This window comes from Aulonocara sp. 'chitande type north' Nkhata Bay, linkage group LG5, assembly GCF_057382095.1.
Source record: "Aulonocara sp. 'chitande type north' Nkhata Bay isolate Kocher_YH1m ecotype deep benthic linkage group LG5, A_spYH_male_GT1.1, whole genome shotgun sequence".
NCBI lineage: Eukaryota > Metazoa > Chordata > Actinopteri > Cichliformes > Cichlidae > Aulonocara > Aulonocara sp. 'chitande type north' Nkhata Bay.
The window spans coordinates 21,034,511-21,056,182 of record NC_141348.1 but is presented as its reverse complement, the minus strand read 5'-3'; the positions used below and the strand labels follow the sequence as shown (position 1 = coordinate 21,056,182).

The 21,672-nt window shown below is 43.7% G+C and overlaps 1 protein-coding gene across 1 annotated transcript in view; it reads left to right on the top strand.

Annotated features, from left to right (window-relative positions):
- foxp4 (forkhead box P4) overlaps window positions 1-21,672 on the top strand; it is a 92,896-nt gene that overhangs the window by 22,679 nt on the left and 48,545 nt on the right. The window contains exon 2 of the mRNA XM_086291991.1: window positions 10,755-10,934. Within this exon, the coding sequence (XP_086148117.1) occupies window positions 10,764-10,934 (171 nt within the window). The 5' untranslated portion in view covers window positions 10,755-10,763. The remainder of the gene's footprint in view (window positions 1-10,754; window positions 10,935-21,672) is intronic.

Genomic DNA, 21,672 nt, shown 5'->3' with positions numbered 1-21,672 from the left:
GTCGGGAGTCATGTAGCGAGGGATCCCAGAAACATTCAAGGGGGAGAGTGAGTGAGAGAGAGAGGGATTTTTCCCTCCCCCTTCTTTTTCACTTCCTGAAACAGTCATGCTTGACTTTTCCTCTCAGCAGTTGAAATACATAGACTCCACATTTGAGTGCGAACACACAGTTTTGCAGAAGGACAAGTAAGCGGTCCTGATTAAAGAGGTGTAGGTCAATACAACCATGCGGATGGAGAAATGATTGAGGGATTTGGAGATGACAGGAGGGAGAGAAGGGGGGGATGATTCCCTGGGGGCCTGTTTAGTGGTTAGGGGCCCTTGGGGGCCCCGGCGGAGAGCTCCATTAGTGGAACGATCTAAGCATAGGGGGAGCTGGTCCTGTGGCGGGCCTTTCGAGGCAGGGGCCGATCTGTTTAGCAGCAGTTTGTCTGCATTGCTCATAACATTGATCCTGTGTTGAACTGCAGCCGTAGGAAAGCTCTTTGCTGCTGAATAGACTGAGCAGCGGAGTATTGATGAAGCAGAGTGGACCAGCGGAGAGCCCTGCATCCCGTTGGTCATCGGTTAAGACAGACAGATCTTGGTCAATACATACACCCTACGGCTGCCTTATGGCATGTTAAATCGGTCCGCATACGTGCATGTGTGAGCAACATTTAATGTCTTATTGAATGTAATCCTCTTTGCTTTCTCCACTCGTCCTTCTCAGATTAACAGATCTGCCGTGACTGGCTGGAGGGAAAAGAAAGAAAGAAGAAGGGGGGGAGAACAAGTGAAAAAAACAAACATGTTTCCCAGGCCCCAATTAGCCCACTTTTATTGACCCTAGATGTACCCCCTCCTCTTTACTCTATGAAGTCTTTCTAGTCATAGTGCACCGCAAATTGGCCCCTCTTTTTTATTTCTTTAAAATCTGCACATTTCCAGATTGAGACACATTGACGGGAGCCGTGTTTACGTGTGTTTTTATATGCGAGTCTTTGCCACCGTCTCCTCGCGTCCCCGTGTGTCTGCACTGTAGGATATGTGTGTTTTGCGGTTGTTGTGTTTGTACAACATCAGTCGCTGAACGCTCACAAACAAAACAGTAGAATCCTTCGCACAGAAGCCCTCAATTCTTAATGAGATAATGACATGCTAACATACTCACAGCAGCAGCTCTGTTTACAGATGAAGACAAACCACAAACAAGACACAGACATGCTGAGCCCTTTAGCTTTCTTTTTTTTCCCTACACGCTTTCATTTTTTTTCTTCCTTTTACTCTTTTCCCCTCTTCCCGAGTTATGACTTTGTGTGTTTGCCAAGACATTGTGAGAATAACAGGTGGGGAACATCTTGATGGTGTGTGTTTCTGTGTGTGCGCGCCCAGTGAGTGTGTCTGATAGAAATGCTCATAGGCAGTAATGAGACAAGCGCTATAATGTGGCTGCAGACCAGATTCCCTAATAAGAGAAGAATGCTGTCCGTGGCATCCAGAGTTTTCCACTGGAATCACACATTCATCCAGCCTGTTTCCTGCCCCGGGGTCTTCCTCTCGGCATGAGCAGATGAGGAGAGGGAACCCTCTGTCTCCCTGTCCTGCTCCCTGCTCTTCCCATTGTCCCTATCCCCTCCCTCGCCACATCCTTCTTCTCATCCATTTCATCACCCTCCCCCCCCCCCCCAATCGGTCGGGGTCAGTTGATGTGGGCTATCGCAGCTCTGACTTTCTTTCTCTCTGTTGGATCGTGCTACTCTGCCTCTGGAGTGAAAAAAAGCACATGACTCACAAAGTGAGTCAGACCAATTCTGGCTTATTGCTGAGGAAATGGTGGTGGATTAGGAGGGAAGGTGTCTTTCTCGGGTTGTTACTGGAAACACACACATACCCACGCACCCAACACACACTTATGCGCGCATACAGCTGAGTAGCAAAAAAACCCCCCAAAGTCTCCGAATTAATGGAATTCTTAGTCTAGCTTTAGAGCAACTTTAAACAAACCAAGACAGAAGTTTAAAAATTCACATTCAAACACTTTAACCTTGAAATCTCCCCTGCCAAGGCACTAGCTCCCTCTTTTTTTTCATCTGTTAAATGTTTGAGTGTTTGATAGTTTGAGGTCTATAGCAGAACCCGCCCGGGAATTAATGTCATTCATATGCCCTGCGGAAATTACTTTTGAAATGCATATAATCTAAAACATGCAAATGAGGCTGACTTTGTGCACCCTGTTTAATATGAATTATCATTTTGTGAATACCTATTATTACTGCGTACATTTCTCCAATTATATTGTTCTTTTTTTGTCACTTTTGCATACGAACGCACACGTGCACATCAGGAGCGCCAGAAACGAGCGTGCACGCGTGTATGCTCGGTCACGGCGGCGTGCGGGCGCACACGTAGGCCCGCACGCGCAACACACACACACACTCAGAAGAATGTCTTTGTGATGGGTGTATTTTAATGAGGAGTAATAAGGATGGTAATGACCCAGTCCACTTCACTCACTCTCAGTCTTTGTTACTCCCTCTATTTCCCTGCGTCTCTTGCCCACTGCCTGGCACACAGCTGTTAGTTTACATAAAGCCAATGAGAAGAGTTCATTTAAAGAAAAAAAATTGGGGGGGGGGGGGTGCAATTAAATGCATGTAGATGCCTTTTGCAGATTCTGCACAACTCCAAAAGTCCTTAAACAGAACATGAAAATAACAAGGCAGCAAATACAAGTGTTGCTCATCCAATTTTCATCAGCTGACTGAAATATTGATGCGTTTTAAAAGTGAACTGTGCGTGTTTAGTTTTGTCTCTTCCTTTTCTGTTCTGGTGATAGAGCACAGCTATTAATGTCCTTGTCCAAGAGGCAGACTTCTTTTTTTTTACTCTTTTCTCCTAAATTGAATTGAAGGCATCCCCTTTTCAAACGAATTACTCTATTAATTTATTTATACTGTGCCATAAATTATTCTATTAATATTAGCATGTACCAAATTAGTATTACTTCTCTCAGTGTTCCTTCTACTTCTATTAATTAGCATGCTTGTCACTATAACAAAGATTTTTCTTTCTCTGATAAATTATAAAGGAGACATTTTTTAATACAATGAGAACTGCCTGAGAAATGATTAATATTTTAGTTGTGGCCTGTAAGACAAAAGTGAGGAGAAAAGAGCGAGAAGAACAGAAAAACTAACAATAACATGCAATACATTACAGACTTTCATTGGTTTGCAGCACTGTTGGTTTTTATTTTTATTTTCTAAAAAGGGGGGGCACAAGAAGTTGTGTGAGTGCTCTGAATGCTCAGGGATATCATCTTGTTTTAGCACTTTTGGATAGAATGTGAGTTAATTTAGTCTGTAGCAGCTTGGACCAAGTTCAAAAGTACTAAAATCCAATTAATTTGAAAACTGGACATGCTATCATTTTCTCTGCATGTCTCCTTTAAAGTCTGGCCTGTTTTTACTGTGGACTTATTCAATTATATTTGATTAAACTCGTTCCGATCCAATCTATTAATTAACTAGGAAATGCAAAGTGCCCGACTTGAAAGCCGATGTACAAAATTATATCATGTCCACTTTGATATTTATTTATTTATATTTTATACACCACTATTTTTTTTCTTCGAATAATCCATCATAACCCTTTATTATTGTAGGTTGCTCTTCCCCCATTTTACGCTAATATTAAATCTTTTCACTTTATCTTCCTTTCAATGCAAATTTTTGATTGTAAATGAAATTTCGCCTCACCTAAAGGCTACTACGACACACGTACGCGTCACGCTTCCTCTTTCTGTTTCCTCCACAATTTTGCCTTTTCACGCCATAAAACATAAAACGTCCCATTTGATTGAAATTAGGTACTTGGTAATTTATTCAGTGAAAGTGGAGGATATCGGTGTCAGGTTTTTCTATATAGTAAGCAAATGAAATTCCACTTTTTACACACACACACGCACACGAATGTACGGGCATATTTGTCTTATCAAATTTGAAACGACTGAAGACTGAAATTGTGTTAGAATGTGTGCATTTGAATTCTAACATTAAGGGTTGCATATTAGGTCACACTGACCACATCGCATATTGTTTGCGTGTCACTTCTGTGGCCCAAATATGTAAATTTCAACATACCCATATGGAAAAGAAATAGTAAAAACTTATATGTGATTTACTCATGAAAGTGGCCACTTTCTCATTACTTTCATATATTGTTTTAGGAAGTATCCAAAACATACAAGTTTCATTATATAATTTTTCAAGGGATCTTATATCTGTTTTCACTCTTATATGCTTTTCATACAAGTTTCACACAAGACAGATACAAACTTTATAAGATTTATATATATATCTTTTCCATATGGGTACTTACGTCTCAGTTTACTCATCTGTTTCACCTTCATGTCATGTGACTGTGTCCCAGCTGACACCCTTCATCCGTATTCCTCAAAAATATTTCTCTGCCTCTCTCTTTCTTTGTCCCTCTCTGCACCCCTCACCCCTCCCTCCCCCTTCACAGTGAAGGTCATTCTAATAAAGAGCTCTCGTAGGACAGAGCTGCTAATTGCTCCGCGGCGCTCTAGCTGGTTTCAGATCCAAATAAAGGCACATCGCCTTTTTCAAAAAAGCTCCTTTCCTTGCCCTGCATTCCTCCACCGCCCTCTTCACCTCTGTTCCACCATGTTAAGTACAATCTGAGTAATATTTGTGTGAACCGTATTAGCCTGACCCTCAGCCTCCATTACCTCTCAAGACAGAGGGAAGAGATGAAGGTAAAATCTGGGATTTTGTACCTTCATGATCACGGGGTGATTTTCAACTGGCAAATGGGCACATGAACATGCACGTGCACAAGTTTTACCTCTTTAGGAATGTACCGTACAACCCGTGATCTTAGGCTGAGATAAATGAGGTGTGCATGAAGCCCATGCTTTCTACAAATATTTGTGTGTGTGGTGCGTTTATGTATGTGTGTATCTTTGTTTCCAGTATTGTGAACAGACAGCAGTCTCCAAGCTGGTAAATCACTTACTGCACTCTAAAAGAAGGGTCGAGGTGAAGGCAGGAGTGTATGTTTGCCCCGGTCATACACACATACGGAGCGATCTCATCGGTGCGGAATGTGCTGTGTGTTTACCTATGGCTCCAGAACCCACCTGACCGAGGGAGGCTAATCTTTATGGGCTCTGTAAACAGGGACTTTGTCTTCTGAGAACTGCAGGAGGGCAAGAAGACACACAATTCACACAGCATGCAAACATAGACGTGCACAATAGATAGAAGAGGCAAAAAGCATACTGCAAGTTAGCATACATACTCTACAACAGTACACAGAAAGGCGCACATGCATGTGCAGAGACACATGCACACGCAAAAGTGCTATTAAATGCTTACCCAAACTAAACACCATATGGCAGACAGTCCTGCAGAAGTATAGAAAAACTCCTCGTGTTTTCATAGTGAGGGATTTTCTTATCATTTGCACTCTGAGCCCCCTCTCTTCTTCTCTCCACTCCCTAACAAAAGCACCGGCTTCTTCATTAGCCAGCTGCACAGCACAGTGGAGGTCAGAGTACAGGCCAGTGCTGCTAGCTCCTCTTTCTGGGTTGACGATGCTCTTTGAAGCCAGTCAGTCAGCCAGCCAGCCGGTAGTAGATATTGGCCCACATCTGACTGACTATCTGTCTGGGATAATGGAGTTCACCTGTTAGCACTGGAGCAGGGCCAGGGCAGCCGCAGACATCTAGCATTAGCCCTTTTGCTGTTAGCCAACCTGTTAGCGCTGGCTGACAGCCAAAGTAGCCCGGAGCAGTGCTGCTAGCAGCTGCTAGCTTTAGCTCTCTGCTGAAGTCTACCTGGCTGGTATATGTCTGGTTTATGCACACACGTTTTTTTGTTTTTCTTTTGTGCCTGTGTGTGAATGTAGTGTGTTATTTCCTCACTTCACCTTTGACCTCATTCTTTTTTTTTTTATTGAAACTAATACACGTCAGCTCAGAAATGCCACACAGATATCCCTCCTATTCCTCTTCCTCTCATTCTCTTCTTTCGCTTTCTTCTCAAGGATAGAAGGAGAAGACAGCTTAAGATCTCTGAAACATCCACAGAGGCTAGGTGAATATTTTTGGATTAAACTGAATGCAACAAAGCAATTCGGTGTCTTGACAGAGAACTGGTAACATTTTGTTAATAAGCAGTGAAATAAGGCAAATATAGTTAGCACTATGAATATGCTTCACAACAATGCATGCTCTGTTGACAGTAATTAGTTTAACTGACTTTAGAGTGACTGTTCTTAACAAGTCTGCTAAGCATGTGCTGACACGCACACGGTAGCCTCATTGGTTAAATAGTCATTTGCTTGTGTAAAAAGGTAAAGCGTTAGGTGCTTTGATAGCAAGATGTTGTAGAACTCCTCCAATAGTCACTGCTTTATTTATTAAAGCAAATATATCTACTTATTGCTTTTCATTTCTTTCTATTGTTTTACACCCAACAGCAGAGTATGTCATTGTGGCAGATAAGTACAATTTACTCAGTGTTTCGGGTTGTGTTTCTCACTCATTAACCAACAAATGGATTTATGAAGACATAAGTGGCCAGATCTGATAGTTGGATTTGTTCTGGCGTTTGGGGTTAAATCAGATTCCCTCGGGGATAGTGTCACAGTTTATTTAGCACCGGAGTCTGACAGCTTGTTGGGTGAGAGTGTGAGAATATGGGCGTGTAAGTGTTTACTAAATCATGATCTGTCTTTGCATGACAGTGTTCCTGTCCTTGTCAAAGCGCAAATGTAGAGCAGCTTAGGCTCTTTGTAATGTTTTCAGGAGACAAATCCTTTAGCTTTCCCCAGTGACAGTAAATAGGACGTTCTCTGGACAGAGTGACAATAACGACTGCGATTCCCATTCCTTCCTCCGAGACTGTCATTTGTAATGAAGTAAAGTTCTCGCAGTTGTAACAGTTAACCAGATATTTTGTGCATCCACAGAGCCACTCTTTGTCAACTCTGAATTGAGATTCCTGATTACAAAACGGGTTAGAGCTGTGGCTCCTCAGATACTGTCTTCAGAAGACAGTCTCACTTGCTCACAAATATTGATTGAACTATCAGAGATCATAGACATAACCTATGTGGGTTCTATTTCAGGGTGAAAACTTTAATGTTTTCCAGGGTTGAACCTGCCACTAGTTGCCAGGCATAACCAGAGGGAGAAAGACGGCATGAAGAGAGCAGGAGAGATAATTCAAGAGTCAGATGAAAGTAGATAGATGATGGAGTGTAGATACTGGTACAGACATTTTTTCCCCCTTACCCCCTCCCTCCTCCACTCACTCTCCCTCCCACTCTTATTCCCTCAGTTCTTTGCCTAATAAGCAGCGTTCCTGTGAGCTGATGCAAGGCGGAGGAAACAGAACAGGCGTTCTGGGAGTGCAGGAAATATTCCCACATGAGGCATAACATGATAAAGACTTATTATCTCACTAAGCTGCTGTAAACACAGATGCACACATAAATACACGCCGTACACAAATCTCTCCCCCCTCTCGCACAAACACACATGCATTCGCAGAAAGTGAAACCGGTCCGGTTTTACAAAGTTCCTGATGAGCAGTGACCAGGAGGAATCTGACAGAGCAAATACCACAGACAAAGCCTGGGAGTCAGCCGCGGTGAGCCAGCTTACTGGGCATTTGGCTCGGCTTGTTTGAACTTCACACACCCAGAGCAATGGGAGGAAACAGAGTGAGAGTTTTTTGTTCTGATCATTATTATTAATGCTGTGTTTTTGGGAACATCTGAACAAGCTACAGTACGTGTTGCAACAAGACTCGTCCCAACGCCTCTCGGCTCATCAATCTCACCAGACGCACACATAAACACATGCACCAAGCGTTCGCAGTGAGCTAATCCATTACAGTACAAAGGTAGGTGTCAGCCTCTTAGACAAACACACACAAACACTCACGTATACGCCAGAGTCATCAGAAACATGTTGAGTCCCATTACCCTCCTTCTCTTCTCCATCCCAATTAAAAGGCAAAAGAGGCCTTTTATTTCCCTCTCTTCCAAACACATTCTTTATCTCTCTGATCTGCACTCCGCCCTCCCTTGCTCAGTCCCCTCGGGGTAGTGGGAATGTCTCTCCCCACACACTCTCAGGTCAGGGGTTCAGCAAGAGAGGGTCTGAGCATGTAGCGAGATTGAGAGAGCAAGAAAGAGGCGCAGATTGAGAGCGGGGTAGCGGGCTGAGGCAGGCCTTTGCACGGGCAGCTCCTCTTCGCTGCCAGAAACACTTAAATGTAAAAATCGTGTGTGTCTGTGTGTGTGTGTATCATAACCCTAATCAAAGACTTCAGGGTAGATTTATGCCCCTGCCTTTTTCCCGACCTCCATTACACCAACTTATATACACCCATTACAGGATATGACAGAGTACACACCCTTTAGATGGGCATACCACCACACTGGCCTGTGTGTGTGTGTGTGTGTGTATAAAAGACAAGGCATGTGCTTGCAGCTTTAAACACTTCCCACTTTCCCATTAGGTCCTTGTCCACCTGCAAGCTCCATCTCTCTGTCTGTCTTTATCTCTCTTCCCCTCATTGCTAATAAGGTCAATGAGAAAGAGTAAAAAGCAGATGGGTCTACAGTACATTACGGCATGGCACAATATAGTGTGGGATAGATAGCAGACCGGTGATTCATGCGTAGTGAAATGTGTGATGATGTGAGGAGTTTTCTACCGCAGTGCAAAGTCAGTGGACTGTGCGGCGAGATGTGTTGATCACTCAGCACTATGCCTTGCTTCATAATATTACCTCAGGGAGTAGTTTGACCTAGCAGGGGTCTGGATGAAGGCGGGAGGAGATGAGGGTTGGGGTGGGGGTGGGACAATGAAAAAGAGAGCGAGAGAGCGCACTGAGGAGAGGAGTGAGGTTGGAGATTAAGTGACTAGCTTTAAATGTCACAATAACGCTCTACTTCTCACTCTTAACTTCACAGGCGGATGGGTGCCAGGAGGGAGACAGGGGAGAGTTAATGGGGAGGAAAAATACTGCAGTGTGATTTGTGGCTCTCGAATGGCGCTGCTTGTTAGGGAAGAGTCTCGAACTGGTGAAATATGTCAGTAAGCACCTTGTACTTTTTAAAGGTTTAGCTCGCAATATTTTAAAAAATAATAATATGTATGGCAAAAAATGGTCTCGCCACAGTGGCCAAACAGTAGCTCGTCTGGGACTGAAACCGGAGAGAGGTTTTCATATAAACGAAGACATTCTGAATCCGTCTCATAGAATTCCTCGATGATCCACGTTCGCCCGGTGCGCTTAAGTGGCACTGATAGCTTGCATGGATTTATTTCCACGTTCTAAGGCCTTGAGACGCTTGCCTCCAATACTTTTGATTCTATCCCCAGAAAAAAAAGTGATATAGAGTGGAACTGACACAAAAGAGCGGAAAATTTATATCCGGGTTTTGCAAAACCTTTAAAAGTGGAACCAGACTATCAGCAGGGCTGGAGACCTCATCAATGAGAAAACCTGTTTTGTTTTGTTTTTTTGGGGGGGGAGTATGATTTGAGAGAACTGACCATTTAACAAGCCCATCCACCTGCACACACTTGTAACCTCCCCCTACATGCACACAAACATGCTAAGGTCCCTGTCCCCCAGCAAACATTTGGCAGCATTCCATTAACAAAGCCACCAGCGATTTCTCACCCTCACCTGCTGTCAGAGAGAAAAAAAAAATGCACACACACACTCATGTTCACCTACTCTTGCCTCAGAGGAAAAGAAAAGTTAGATTCTCCCATGAAATAGCTTTTATTGTTTCCCCAGAAGGCATGGGTTGTACGCCTCTGAAACAACACACACATGCGTTACACGCGCGCACACAGACGCAGACGGCAGGTAGAATGCCTCGATGGCGTTTTGTGTACCCACTCCGGAATGCTGAAGTAAAAGCAAAGAGAACTTTCCCCTTTTAAAGTGTGCACTTGCATGTTTGTGTGTGTCTGTGTGTGTTAATTTCTAAAACTGGATGAGGCAGAAAGACGAGATTGAGCTTGTCATTAGGAGTTCACAGCCTGCGTGCTTGTGTGAAGGTTTGTTTTGTTTTGTATTAGCTGAGCTTGTGTGTGTTCGGCGCACGCAGAGTGTGTGTCTCTGTGTCTCCTCTCTCCCACGCTCGAGCTCCTAACGATGGCAAATGCGCCTGTGTGTTTGCGAGGCGTTGTTTCTCAAAAACAACAACACATCCAGGAACGGCTCGTTTTGTCGGGTTTTGTGGAAGGAACACGCTCTAATTAGAGAGGCCCTCTGAAGGTGCATCAAACAGATCTTTCTCAAAGAGCAACCAGCTCATGTCTCACACAGCGCACACATGCCACCTCTGATTATTGGAGAAATGTGTGTGTTATTTAACTATATAGCAGAGTATTAACAGACTTGTCAGTTTAGATTTGCTGCACATGTGATCCTAATCCATTGTGTATGCTCAGAGACACACACATTTACATGGAGACGCACACAAAAAAAGTGTCTGCTTTAGGTGTTGCTTTGTGGCCTCTTGGGCAGGTTTGTGCATGACCGCGAGCCCTTTTTAGAAAGGAAAGTGTATATGCACGTATACGCACACTGTTCTCTCTCTCTCTCCTTCAGCATAACTTTAGTTTCCCAACTTGATCCGTTCTATCAGATAAGAGCTGAAACTGCCCAGGTCAGTTTTGTTCAACCTGTGACACGCCCTTCTGTCCTCAGGTGCCAGTGATGATGGTGGAATCAGCCTCTGAGACCATTCGTACGACGCCGTCCAACCAGAACGGAGTCAGCAGCCTCAGTAGCCAGTCGGATGGAGGGGGCGGTAGAGAGGGTGGGTCCAACGGAGACACCAATGGAGAGATCAGCCCAGTTGACTTACTCCACCTGCAACAGCAACAGGTGTGTGCTTTAGTGTTGCATATAAGTGTGCGCATGTTGTTTTTAGGCCTTTGTGGGGTCTCCCTATGGGTGTAATGCATGCTTTTTGCACTGTTTCCATTTGTCTATATGTACTCATGAGACTTGTTTTGCAACCCTTGTGCAACTCGTGATTGTATATATGGCACATCGTATGGAGCAGCATGTACACGTGAGGTCATTGCATAACGTACAGATGTGACAGCAATCGAGTGGCCACACAGTAATAGTTAGGTTTGTGTGTGCGAACAGTGAAAAGCTCTGACAGGTTGGCTGGTCGTTGCTTTAATTAGCCACTCTTCGTAATGTGCCAAATAATTCCACTGGGACACAGTTCCCCGCATTAATTCCTACTCGTGAGATTCCCAGTGATGGATATTTACACAGTCCTCACAATTCTGAAGAAGAAAACAGGGAAGAATGAGCTATTGTAGGTAAGCTCTGTGTGTGTGTACATTTCAGATTCTTATTTTTATGACACACTCCATATAGCACTCGGATGTGTGTCCATAACGTCTGGAGTTATGCTATTCTTCTTCTGTCTTTCTCTCTCTCTCTCTCTCTCTCTCTCTCTCTCTCTCACACACAGACACACACACACACACACACACACACACACACTGGCCACTGCGTCAAATGGAATTTCCAAACTTTTCCCGGAACTTCTTGGATGAAAATTTTATTTCTCATTCCCCTCAGAATCCACATAACTCTCTACTGATTACTGTCTGAAGGACCCTGGACCTTTACACGTACTACAAACTTACAAACACACACACACACACACACACACACACACACACACACACACACACACACACACAGAATTTCACAACTTTTTTTTCATATAAAGGTCTCTACACTAGTCATTTGTCCGTAAATACACAAAAATGTCCGCCATGCTGTCGTCTAATGATCTAATGGTGGAAACTTAGTGATTCACGTTTTTCAGTAAATGTTGAGGCGTTTTCTTTATTGAGTAGATTAATAGATAGAACACATTTTTGTCCTCCTGTTTATTTTTTTTATGCATGCTTTGTATGTTTGCCCGTCACAGGGGGTCAGTGTGGGTTTCTGGGTTCTTTCTAGTGAGGAAACCCAGGGGGGGCAAAAAAATCAGGGTTTCCTCCCTGCTGCTAAAATGATTCCCCCCTAATTATAATGATGGAGCCTTAGGTGAATGAAGAACACTCGAAGCCCTTCACTCCTGTCCTGCCCTCCCTCCTCCTTCCCATGACTGCATCCTCACCCTGCTTCCTCAGCAACCTTCAGCCGAGGACACACACACACACAGAGACACACACTGCCACGCACAAATGCACACATTTAAACACCAAACCTGTAGCTCATACAAAGCAGGTCTTTATTCTCTTGGACGTGTCTATGCTCTCTATGTTTTTGCACCTGTGTGTGTGTGTATATAGGTGTGTGTATGTGTGCGTGAACCCTGGTATTTCCTCTCTCGAGCGGGTTACCAACCACAAACATAGCTCCCTCTCTCTTTCCATCTTTTTCTCTTCCTCTCTTTTGCTGTACTAACCCCCCACCCCCCCACCCCAGCCACTATGGACCATGAAAGACAAGCACAACCTTTCCTCCAGATCCCAACGCTCACCTCACAAAAATGTTACATCCACATATGTGACTGTAAATTTGCATTGTGGTAGTTCTTTATGAACAGCTTTTTTTTTTTTAGTTTAACTCGATTCTCGTGAAGTTGACTTGTTAAGAGTTAAAGGTGTGGTCTTCCTGTGCTATACATGTTTGTGTTTTTTTCGTCTGGAACCATTGTGTTCTTTTTTACTTGATTTATGGGTGTTTCACAGCAATGCATTTTGGATTGTGAGGCGTAGTTTTTGCATACATGCGATTATGTTGAGGACTCTTAAACATGTGTCTGCTTAAAATGCTATTAGAATCACCTGTACCGTGTCTTTTCACTGACTTAAGATTCACGCGTACATTTACAAGCTTGCGTGCCACCTTCAGCCCTTCGAAATATCACAAGCCTTTGTTTCCCTTCACACACCTCCCAAACTCTCCGCTCTCGTTGCCTCACTCCCTGGATAAGATTAAAGCACCTTGGGGTGTTTATTTCTTTGATAGGAGCTGAGTTTTTTAAGTTTATCTTTTATCTTTCATCTGTTTTATTTTTTAAACTTTGTTATTATTAATATTTTATCCATGTTTAAATGAAAGATCTTAGAAAATATTAAAATATACTATATGTAGTTTAAATGCAGCAGGAGTTAAGATGTTATTTTTGTTGTTGTATCCTAACTTTTATTAAGAGTGAATTTTGTTATTTAACCTCCTAGGACCTGCCGTCTACATATGCGGACATCACATTTTGGGGCATTTAGACCAAAATACTCAATTTTGCTCTACATGGGCCTGATATCCACTTACGAGGACATTATACTGCTACCGTTCTATCAAAATTTTAAATGAATATCCTCATATGTGGCTCTTATTTTTCTTAAAAACAAAAATAAGGTAAAAAAAATAATCTGGTAATTCTTTGTTTTTACATTCATCTGCCCCAAATATGCCCAAATATCAAAGAGAAATTAAAAATGCATGCCGTGGAAGAGTTTGGGTCTTAGGAGGTTAAAAGAGAACATTATACTTATTTTAAGACATTTTCATACGACTTTACTAAGTTTTATTAGATTTATTTATTTCATAGTCAGTCTTTAAAAACTAGAAGGAAAATGTCTTAGCTTTAGATTTCAATTTAGGATTTCTAACTTTTTAGTCTGTACTGGTCTTTTGATTTTCGTCCTTTCATATTCAGACTTGATTGTAAAATAATGGTGTATATATATATATATATATATATATATATATATATATATATATATATATATATATATATACATGCATACATTTTTTTTTAACTTAAGACGCTACCTAAATCTCATGGACATACCTCCTGCTCCCTATCCTCCTTTTATCTCCACGCTTGAGTCTCTCACCTGAAGCTATAGTGTAGACCAGCGTTGCCAATGCGCACTGGAGCAGAAAAGATATACACACTGACATACTGGGATCCTGACAGCTCAGTGTTGTCAGAACACAAAGCCATCTTTTCCTTGGGCCTCTTGGGAACCTGAGAGAAATCACAGCCATCTCCAGCCATCAAACCTCTAAACTGGCCTCTGTCTTTGGAGTCTAATTTTTTTATTTTTTATTTTTGTCTGTCATAGGTAGAGAAAATCAGAAAGATAGGAAAGTAAATGATGAGGGATAAACAGAGAAGAGAAATTGGAAGATGGGACTACCAGTCACCAGGAATGAAGGTAAAAGGACGGGTGAAGAGGCAGCACTGGGACGGAGAAGGGGGGTGGGGGTGGGGGGCATTTGTGGGCTGGAAAGAAGAAATAGAGGGATGAGGGAGGGGTGTAATGCTGAGACGTGTCAGAAAAGGGCGCCTGGGCCTCCCTGTGGAATGTGGCCTGTCTGCCTCCCCAGAAAGAACAGAGCAGGAAAGAGGGAAGAAAGTGAAAAGGGGGTGAAGACCAGTTTTGCCCCATCATCGTGGAGAGAGATGAAGGGAGGGCAAGGAGGGAAAACAATGAGCCGAGTTACAGAGCGAGAGGAGAGCGAGGTGGAAAAGTGAGAGTGCGGTGGAGAGTCTATGGCAGTTTGTTGAGGTGCCGGGTGTGGACGTGAAATGATGCATAGCAGAAGAGAAATGTAAGCAGGATAAATCCTAACAAACCTCAAAGTGTGTGTGTATGTGTGGCTGGGTGGAGGGTTCACTGACGAGAACCAGGTGTCTCCTATTCTCTCCTTCCGTTTAAGTCTCTCCTACCACCTTTTTCCTTGTTTTTGGCAGATTTTAAGTCTATGCTGTACGTTGCTGCCACCCCCTCTCTCTTCTCACCCATTTCTGTCTTCCCCCCCCCCCCCCCCCCCTCCCATTGCTGTCAATTAATCGCTTCTGGTGATGAGAGGAAGAGAGGAGAAGAAAGTAGGAAAGAGAGTGAGATGGTGACAAAAAGGTGCCATTTCCTCTTGGCAGGGCTACTCATCAGTTGCCTAAACCAGCCAGACAGGAGTTTTTCCCCTCTCTCTTGTGCTTAACTCACTCTTACGCGCAAATAGAAAGTGAGAAGCAGACTGTAGCAGTGGTCTCCATCCCCCAAGGGTTTAAAAGGAACATTGGTTGAGAAAAAGGCAGTTTTAGAAATTGGTTTGGAGCTTCGATCCCCACTCCCATTTGTCATGTTCTATTTTTTCCTCAGTGCTTCCCTCGTGTTGCGCACGTGTGCACGCTCGCACACACTCGGATACTAGCGATCTTTGTCACGCTCGCTTTTTCGTATACGCTCACACAGACACATATAGGAAGTTACACACGTGCACAGAGCTGATGTGAGTTAATGAAGGGTGTAATTAAGGAGCCGCAGTGATGACTGGAGATCAGGGGGAACCGATACAGATCTCAGATATACACAAACACTGATGAAAGATAGCTGTTTTGTGTGTGTGTGTGTGTGTGTGCATTGTGTGTGTGTGCACGTTCAAGAGGGAACATTTGGGTTTGATGCTGGGAGTGCTTTGCAGACAGATGTATGAGAATGCTGTGTGTGTGAGCATGTTAACAGATGATGAGAGATGCTGGATGATTCATATAACGTATGGCTTCCTGTTAGATTGGCTAGACTCGGTAATTATGGCCCGTATGAATGGAGGTGGGGAGGTTTTGAGCCATATGGGATTCGCTAGCTTTGGCTGAAAAGGCTTTGCTGAATTATGGAAGGTGAATGTTGGTCACTGGGACTGTTGTGTCTTGTTTGACCTCCAGCACTCAACAGAGTTCAATTTCAGGTCAGGAGTGCAGAGCAGATTGAGGTGAAGGGGTGACTTGAAAAGAGAAGGTAGATGGGAAAAGAGCATTTCAGTTACTGTTTCTGGATTATTAGGAATAATCAAATTCAGCTCCTTTTTAGTGCATCTGCACAACAGTTTATATACCAATGCATTTTTCTTGCCTGTCTGCATGCATGCATGCATAAACCCATAACTGTTTGTCTGTCATGTGTTCTGGTCACTAAATCAGTCCCACTCTTCTCCCTGAGTGCTGTCACCTCCTAAAAGCTTTCCCTCGGTCTTGCCCAGGCCTTCGTCTTTATGTGGGAGGTCAGTATGGTTCACAGGTCACCAGAGGTCATGCTGAGACAGAGGAGGGGCAAATAGGGTTGCCTACCATCACAGAACACCCACTGCTATTACCGCATTGATACAAAGAGACCTATAGAGCAACTACTTCCTCTAGGAGTCTTAAAAGGAATAGCAGTACCCTTTTTGTGTCTTCCTTGAATTTGACTTCTTTACTTTTTCTTTACTCGTTGGGATCTCAGAAAATCAATCTTTGTCTTAACCAGTACTTCATACTTAATAATCAGGATGATTTAAGACATGAACACACAACAAATATAATCGGCTACCCTGACTGTCACAACGGGACTGAACGGACTCACGCGCAGGCTCTAGGTCTTGAAAGCACAAGAGTCTTTATTATGATGCACCAGGTGATTATTTACAAAAGTGAGGGGAAAGCCGGGCTCCGGGGGTCCACACACGAACGGGAAAGACGCGCACACTCTCCGTCCACTCCTCTTCACACTCGCACACTCTCCGTCCACTCCTCCTCACACTCCACTCACTCGGGTAACACAGGGGTAGGTCCAGGGAATCTGTACACAGAGACACGAATGGGTAGTTAGGTAAATCGCTATGAAACACTTCTGAAGTCATTGAGCTGGGGTTACACTGACGAGGGTCGGCAACGGTCCAGCGACGAGAAACACAGGGCTGCCGTCTTATAAAGGAGCTGGATCACTCGTGATGAGCCACAGGTGCGTGGGCCAAGGGCAGGAGCCCGCAGGTGAGCTCCGCCCAGGCAGAGGGAGGAGGGAAAGAGGGGAAAGGAGAGAGCAGGAAAAAAATAAAAAAAGGAATACAAAACATATGTAGCCGTACTGAGCCGACCGGGTAGGCACAGGGACCCTGACACTGACTATCTTTTGAGATCCGGATATACGGAAGCACTCTACTGCAAATCTTTAAAGCTTCTGGGTGCTTGCTTATTAGCATACAAACATCTACCTAAAGAACAAATATGCATCAATACCCAAAATATAGCTTTAGTGTTCAAAGGTGTTCAATTGACCCCCCCTCCTCAAATTTCTCTTTTTTTCCCACATACCTAATTCTAATAGTATTTTTTTGTGTCAATAAAAGAATTTTTAATGCTTTCTCCAGCCAAGCTATTGAAATGCGGAGTTTGTTTTTTTGTTCGCACTTTTGTTCTCTCAGTTCTTTTGCATTTCTCCCCCGTGACCTCCTCATAATACATGCTCATTCTCTAGCTAAAGAGGAAAAATCCACCATAGTTTAGCACATTTCTGAAATTATAGCAGAAATATTCACCACAGTTTTCACATCAACTTGAGCAGTACTGTAAAACTGTAAACTCCTTAATACGGTCTTCCACATAAGTATGCTACAGGACTATAGCAAAAGACGGAGAGTAGACATGGTTCAGCAGACCAGATGAGCTAGCATGGACATAGTCATGGTTGATTGATCCAACCGGTCAAGGGACCCAGAGATGAAAATAGACAGCACGAACACACAAAAAAAATGTGTGTTTGTGTGTGTTTGTCCTGTCTCTGTTGTGGAGACAGTGTTATACTCACACATACCTGGGCACCTGTAGGGGTTAGGTTGGGTTTGGTTGCCATGGGAGTGTTTGAAAGCACTCACACTGGGTAGGCCTGGCGGTGTTGTCAGGTAAATAACACACACATGCACACAAGACACGTCGAGGAATGGGCTGCAGCAGACACAGTTTATGGAGGTTAAAAAGTTGAGTGAAATAGGACTTCCACTCCTCAACCTGTCACCATGGTGACTGAAGGCTGTTATAAGGTCACAGGTCACAAAACAAAGCTGAAAGACCTCATTATTATTAGTAACAGCTTGTGTGTGCGTGTGTCTGGGGATGCTTCTCCAGACATAATTGGTTTTAACTGACTTGAGATCAGGTGCTCTGTTGCAGAGTTCATCTGGAATAAGGCACCAAGACAGGACAGCTTTAGTCTGCAACCATGCACTCCACTCATTTACCCAAACAAGGAAACGTGTAAGTTAAATATGTTGTTGCACAGGTGGCCGCGCACAGTTAAGGTTCATGAATGTTTCACGTGTGTGGCGGCAGACAAATCTACTTAGTATAGAAATAATGTGGCAATGTGTATTGTTTTTCTTGGGTTACTGTATCCATAACCTGGCTTAGCATGGCATTTTGTACAAGCACTTTGGTGGGACGATCCCAAAAAACTGATACTCCCACACTCTGGATTGAGCCGCAAATAAGTCTACACGATCATAAAAGTTCTTGCCTGCATATGTAGAAGGGTAATTGGTAAAGAAAGCAGCTTTTTAACCCTTTTAGTCGTGCATATTCACAAAATGTTTTGCTCCAGTTTGATCAAATTTGACTGCTGATGCTATGCGTGCAGTCATTAAAATGTTAACTCTTAACCCGTGTCTTTAGTTGCAGGATTGGTCTTGTTAGCTAAAAATAATCTATCCAGATGTGTGCCTAAGGATGAGACTTGCTTCTAGGAGAACTTCTTGTGTTATAAGGTCCTCCTATCGCGGCGATGAAGGGTCAAGAGTTCGCCTTGTAATCGGAAGGTTGCCGGTTTGAGCCCCCGGTTTGGACAGTCTCGTCGTTGTGTCCTTGGGCAAGACACTTCACCCGTTACCTACTGGTGGTGGTCAGAGGGCCCGGTGGCGCCAGTGTCCGGCAGCCTCGCCTCTGTCAGTGCGCCCCAGGGTGGCTGTGGCTACAATGTAGCTTGCCATCACCAATATGTGTGTGAATGGGTGGATGACTGCATTTGTAAAGCGCTTTGGGGTCCTTAGGGACTAGTAAAGCGCTATACAAATAAAGGCCATTTACCATTTCCTATCCCGGTCCAAGTGCCCGGTCTGTGCTGTTACTTCTTACTACTTAAATCTACAGAACTAGATGGACACTGAGAGGGGAACAACAGGAAAGTAAAGACAAAATGTGCAACGCTTGCAAGGCTGCCGGGCAAGCAGTTACCCTGGAAACAGTTGAGAGCCCAGGATGCACACAATGAACACACACATATACACACTACACACACAAAAGCTGCAGAGGCCTAAAGTGTTGCTAATTAGCTAGTCTGTGCTGGTCCTTTGTGCGAGCCATTTTAAAGGAGAGATTAGAGTCAACAGGGAGGACGAGAGGAATGTAGCTCTTCTCTTTCCCTTTCTTTTTTTGCCTTCTTCTTGAGCTCTGGAACCGTGCACGGCACCCTCCTTTCACCTGATAGAAAGAATGCCTTTGTTGTCTTGCTAGTTAAGTTTTCCATAACTGAAACACATGACAAATAGCCAAAGTTGTAAGTGTTGCAAGTGAAAAGTATAAAAATTGTGTAATCTAGTAAAAAGTAATATGTTAAGCAGGGAAATGGATTAAAGCAGATGTTTTGTGAATGATGAAGACTAAAGAAAGCCATAAAAACTGCCATGAGCAGACTTTTCATGCTGAAATTTCCTTTTATTTCTGGCTGGTTTCTGGTTTTGTATTATTTTAACCTAAAAATGTGCCTCACTACATCTCTTACTAAATCACACAGTCTAGCGTGCACACATAGTTCCCCATTTCCCCTTTTTTAATAGCACACCCCAACCCTGCTCCTCATTTGGGGAAGTTAAAGATTTTGTGCTTGTTTAGTTAAACTTATTGTACAGCAGCCAGCCTTTGTTGTACTGCCCACTTCCGCTCTGTGTGTGTGTGTGTGTGTGTGTGTGTGTGTGTGTGTGTGTGTGTGTGTGTGTGTGTGTGTGGTAAGGGTGGGTGTTAGGGTGTGTCTATCTCGATCTCTACAGCCACAACCAGGTGTAAAAACCCTCTGAACCAAAAACATGAAAGAGTTTTATTTCCATCGAAGCAGGCAGGCGGGCTAATGCTTTTACAGGCCACTGACTAGGACTGCGCTTTTCTGTTTAACCAATAGACTTCTGCGTGTGCGCATTTCTCTTTGTGTGTACGTGTTTGTGCATGCATGTGCACATGGCAGACAGTCTTTGTTTGTGTATGTATGTATGTGTTTTTCCTCTGTCTCGCGCGCTGGGTCTTGGCAGTGTCTTGCATGTGTTATTAGTTTGCTTTTTTTTCCCCCCACGTTTTTTTTTTTTTCGGTTATTAATAATAAGAGTTAAACGGTTTCCATATGTGAGGCCTGGTTGCCAGGCTAGTGCTATCCTCATCATGGTTTGGGCAGGAGAAATGGCTGAAACGTCACCCAGCTAAGACCTGCACCTATGTGGCCTTATCTTCCCAGGAGCATGACCCGACTACTAAACTGTCCTACCTTATACGAGATGAGTGCTAAATATTATAAGTGTGTGTGTGTGTGTGTGTGTGTGTGTGTGTGTGTTTTCCTCTATGGGTTGGGTCTGTCTGGAGCGAGACCTTCCTCTCCTGCCAAACGAGCTGTGTTGAAAACCGCAGAGAAACTGCATATGTGTATATAATATATGACGTGTATTTGTGTGTGAGTGTGCGCACGCGCGTGTGTGTGTAAGGAAACTGCTGTAGAGCTATTTGCCATCAATTAGCCGCCTGGACTGAGCTGAGGCCTACAGTACAGAGGGAGCTGCTTTTATATTCCCTAGGAAGGGAGTTCCTCTTTCTTTTTGTCCCTCCTCACCTCATCATTATCTTTAATTGTCTATTTCTCCGTGCCCTTTTCCCTTCACTTAACAGAAAATAGCCGAAAAGCTCTCGTGTTGGATTTAAGATGTGTGTATATGATGATGAATTGTGTCATGATATAAAACAGTTCTGGGTATTCGTTCAGCTCTTTTTTTATGACCATGGGTATACCCCCGTGAATCAATAGAAACATTAGATGAGTGTCGGGACATAGTTGAAGGGGAGAGGTTTTCTCGTTTCACAAAACAGTTTTGAACTGAAGAGAACCATCTGGAAGTCGGCAGGGTCCCCGGAGTTTAGAACAGGTCCCTTCTGTGAAAAATAGTATGTGAAAAAAAAAAATCTAAAATCAGCCAGGGTTTTCAAACACTACGATGTATTTTGAAGTTCTTTTGGAGTTTGTGAGTTTTTATAGCATTGGCTCTTGAATACGGTCTTTCCTCTCTTTAATGGTCAGTCTGGGGCCCAGAGAAGCTTGCTTCAGCCATTTCAAAAACCTCAGCACTCAAACGGTGCCTTTATATTGCGGAAACATTACATTAAATAGCTGAACGGGCCTGCCGCTGGCCGGTGGTTCCGAAGGTGTCCCAGATAGTTTAGACTGAGGCATTCGGTGTTGCTTAAGCTCCGCTAAATTGGTGGACAACTGGTCTGAAATCCACGTTTGAGGGAGCGAAAACAAATGACAGGAAAGCTGGTGAAGGGGAGGGCGGAAAGACCTGATTAATACCAGAAAAAGAGAAGGCGTGCACGATGAGGAGTCGGAGGAAAGGGTTGAAGGCTTGGCAGAGGGTAGTTTATTTGTAACCCACCGTGAAATTGACAGGCTTTAGAAGGCTTTGGTTCAAGCTGCAAATTCCTTCTGCATATATGTTTACCCCGTGGAAACCCCTGATCTGTCTTAAATATACTCGCCATTGCCTGTTTCCTTTGTCGCATTGTTGTATGTAC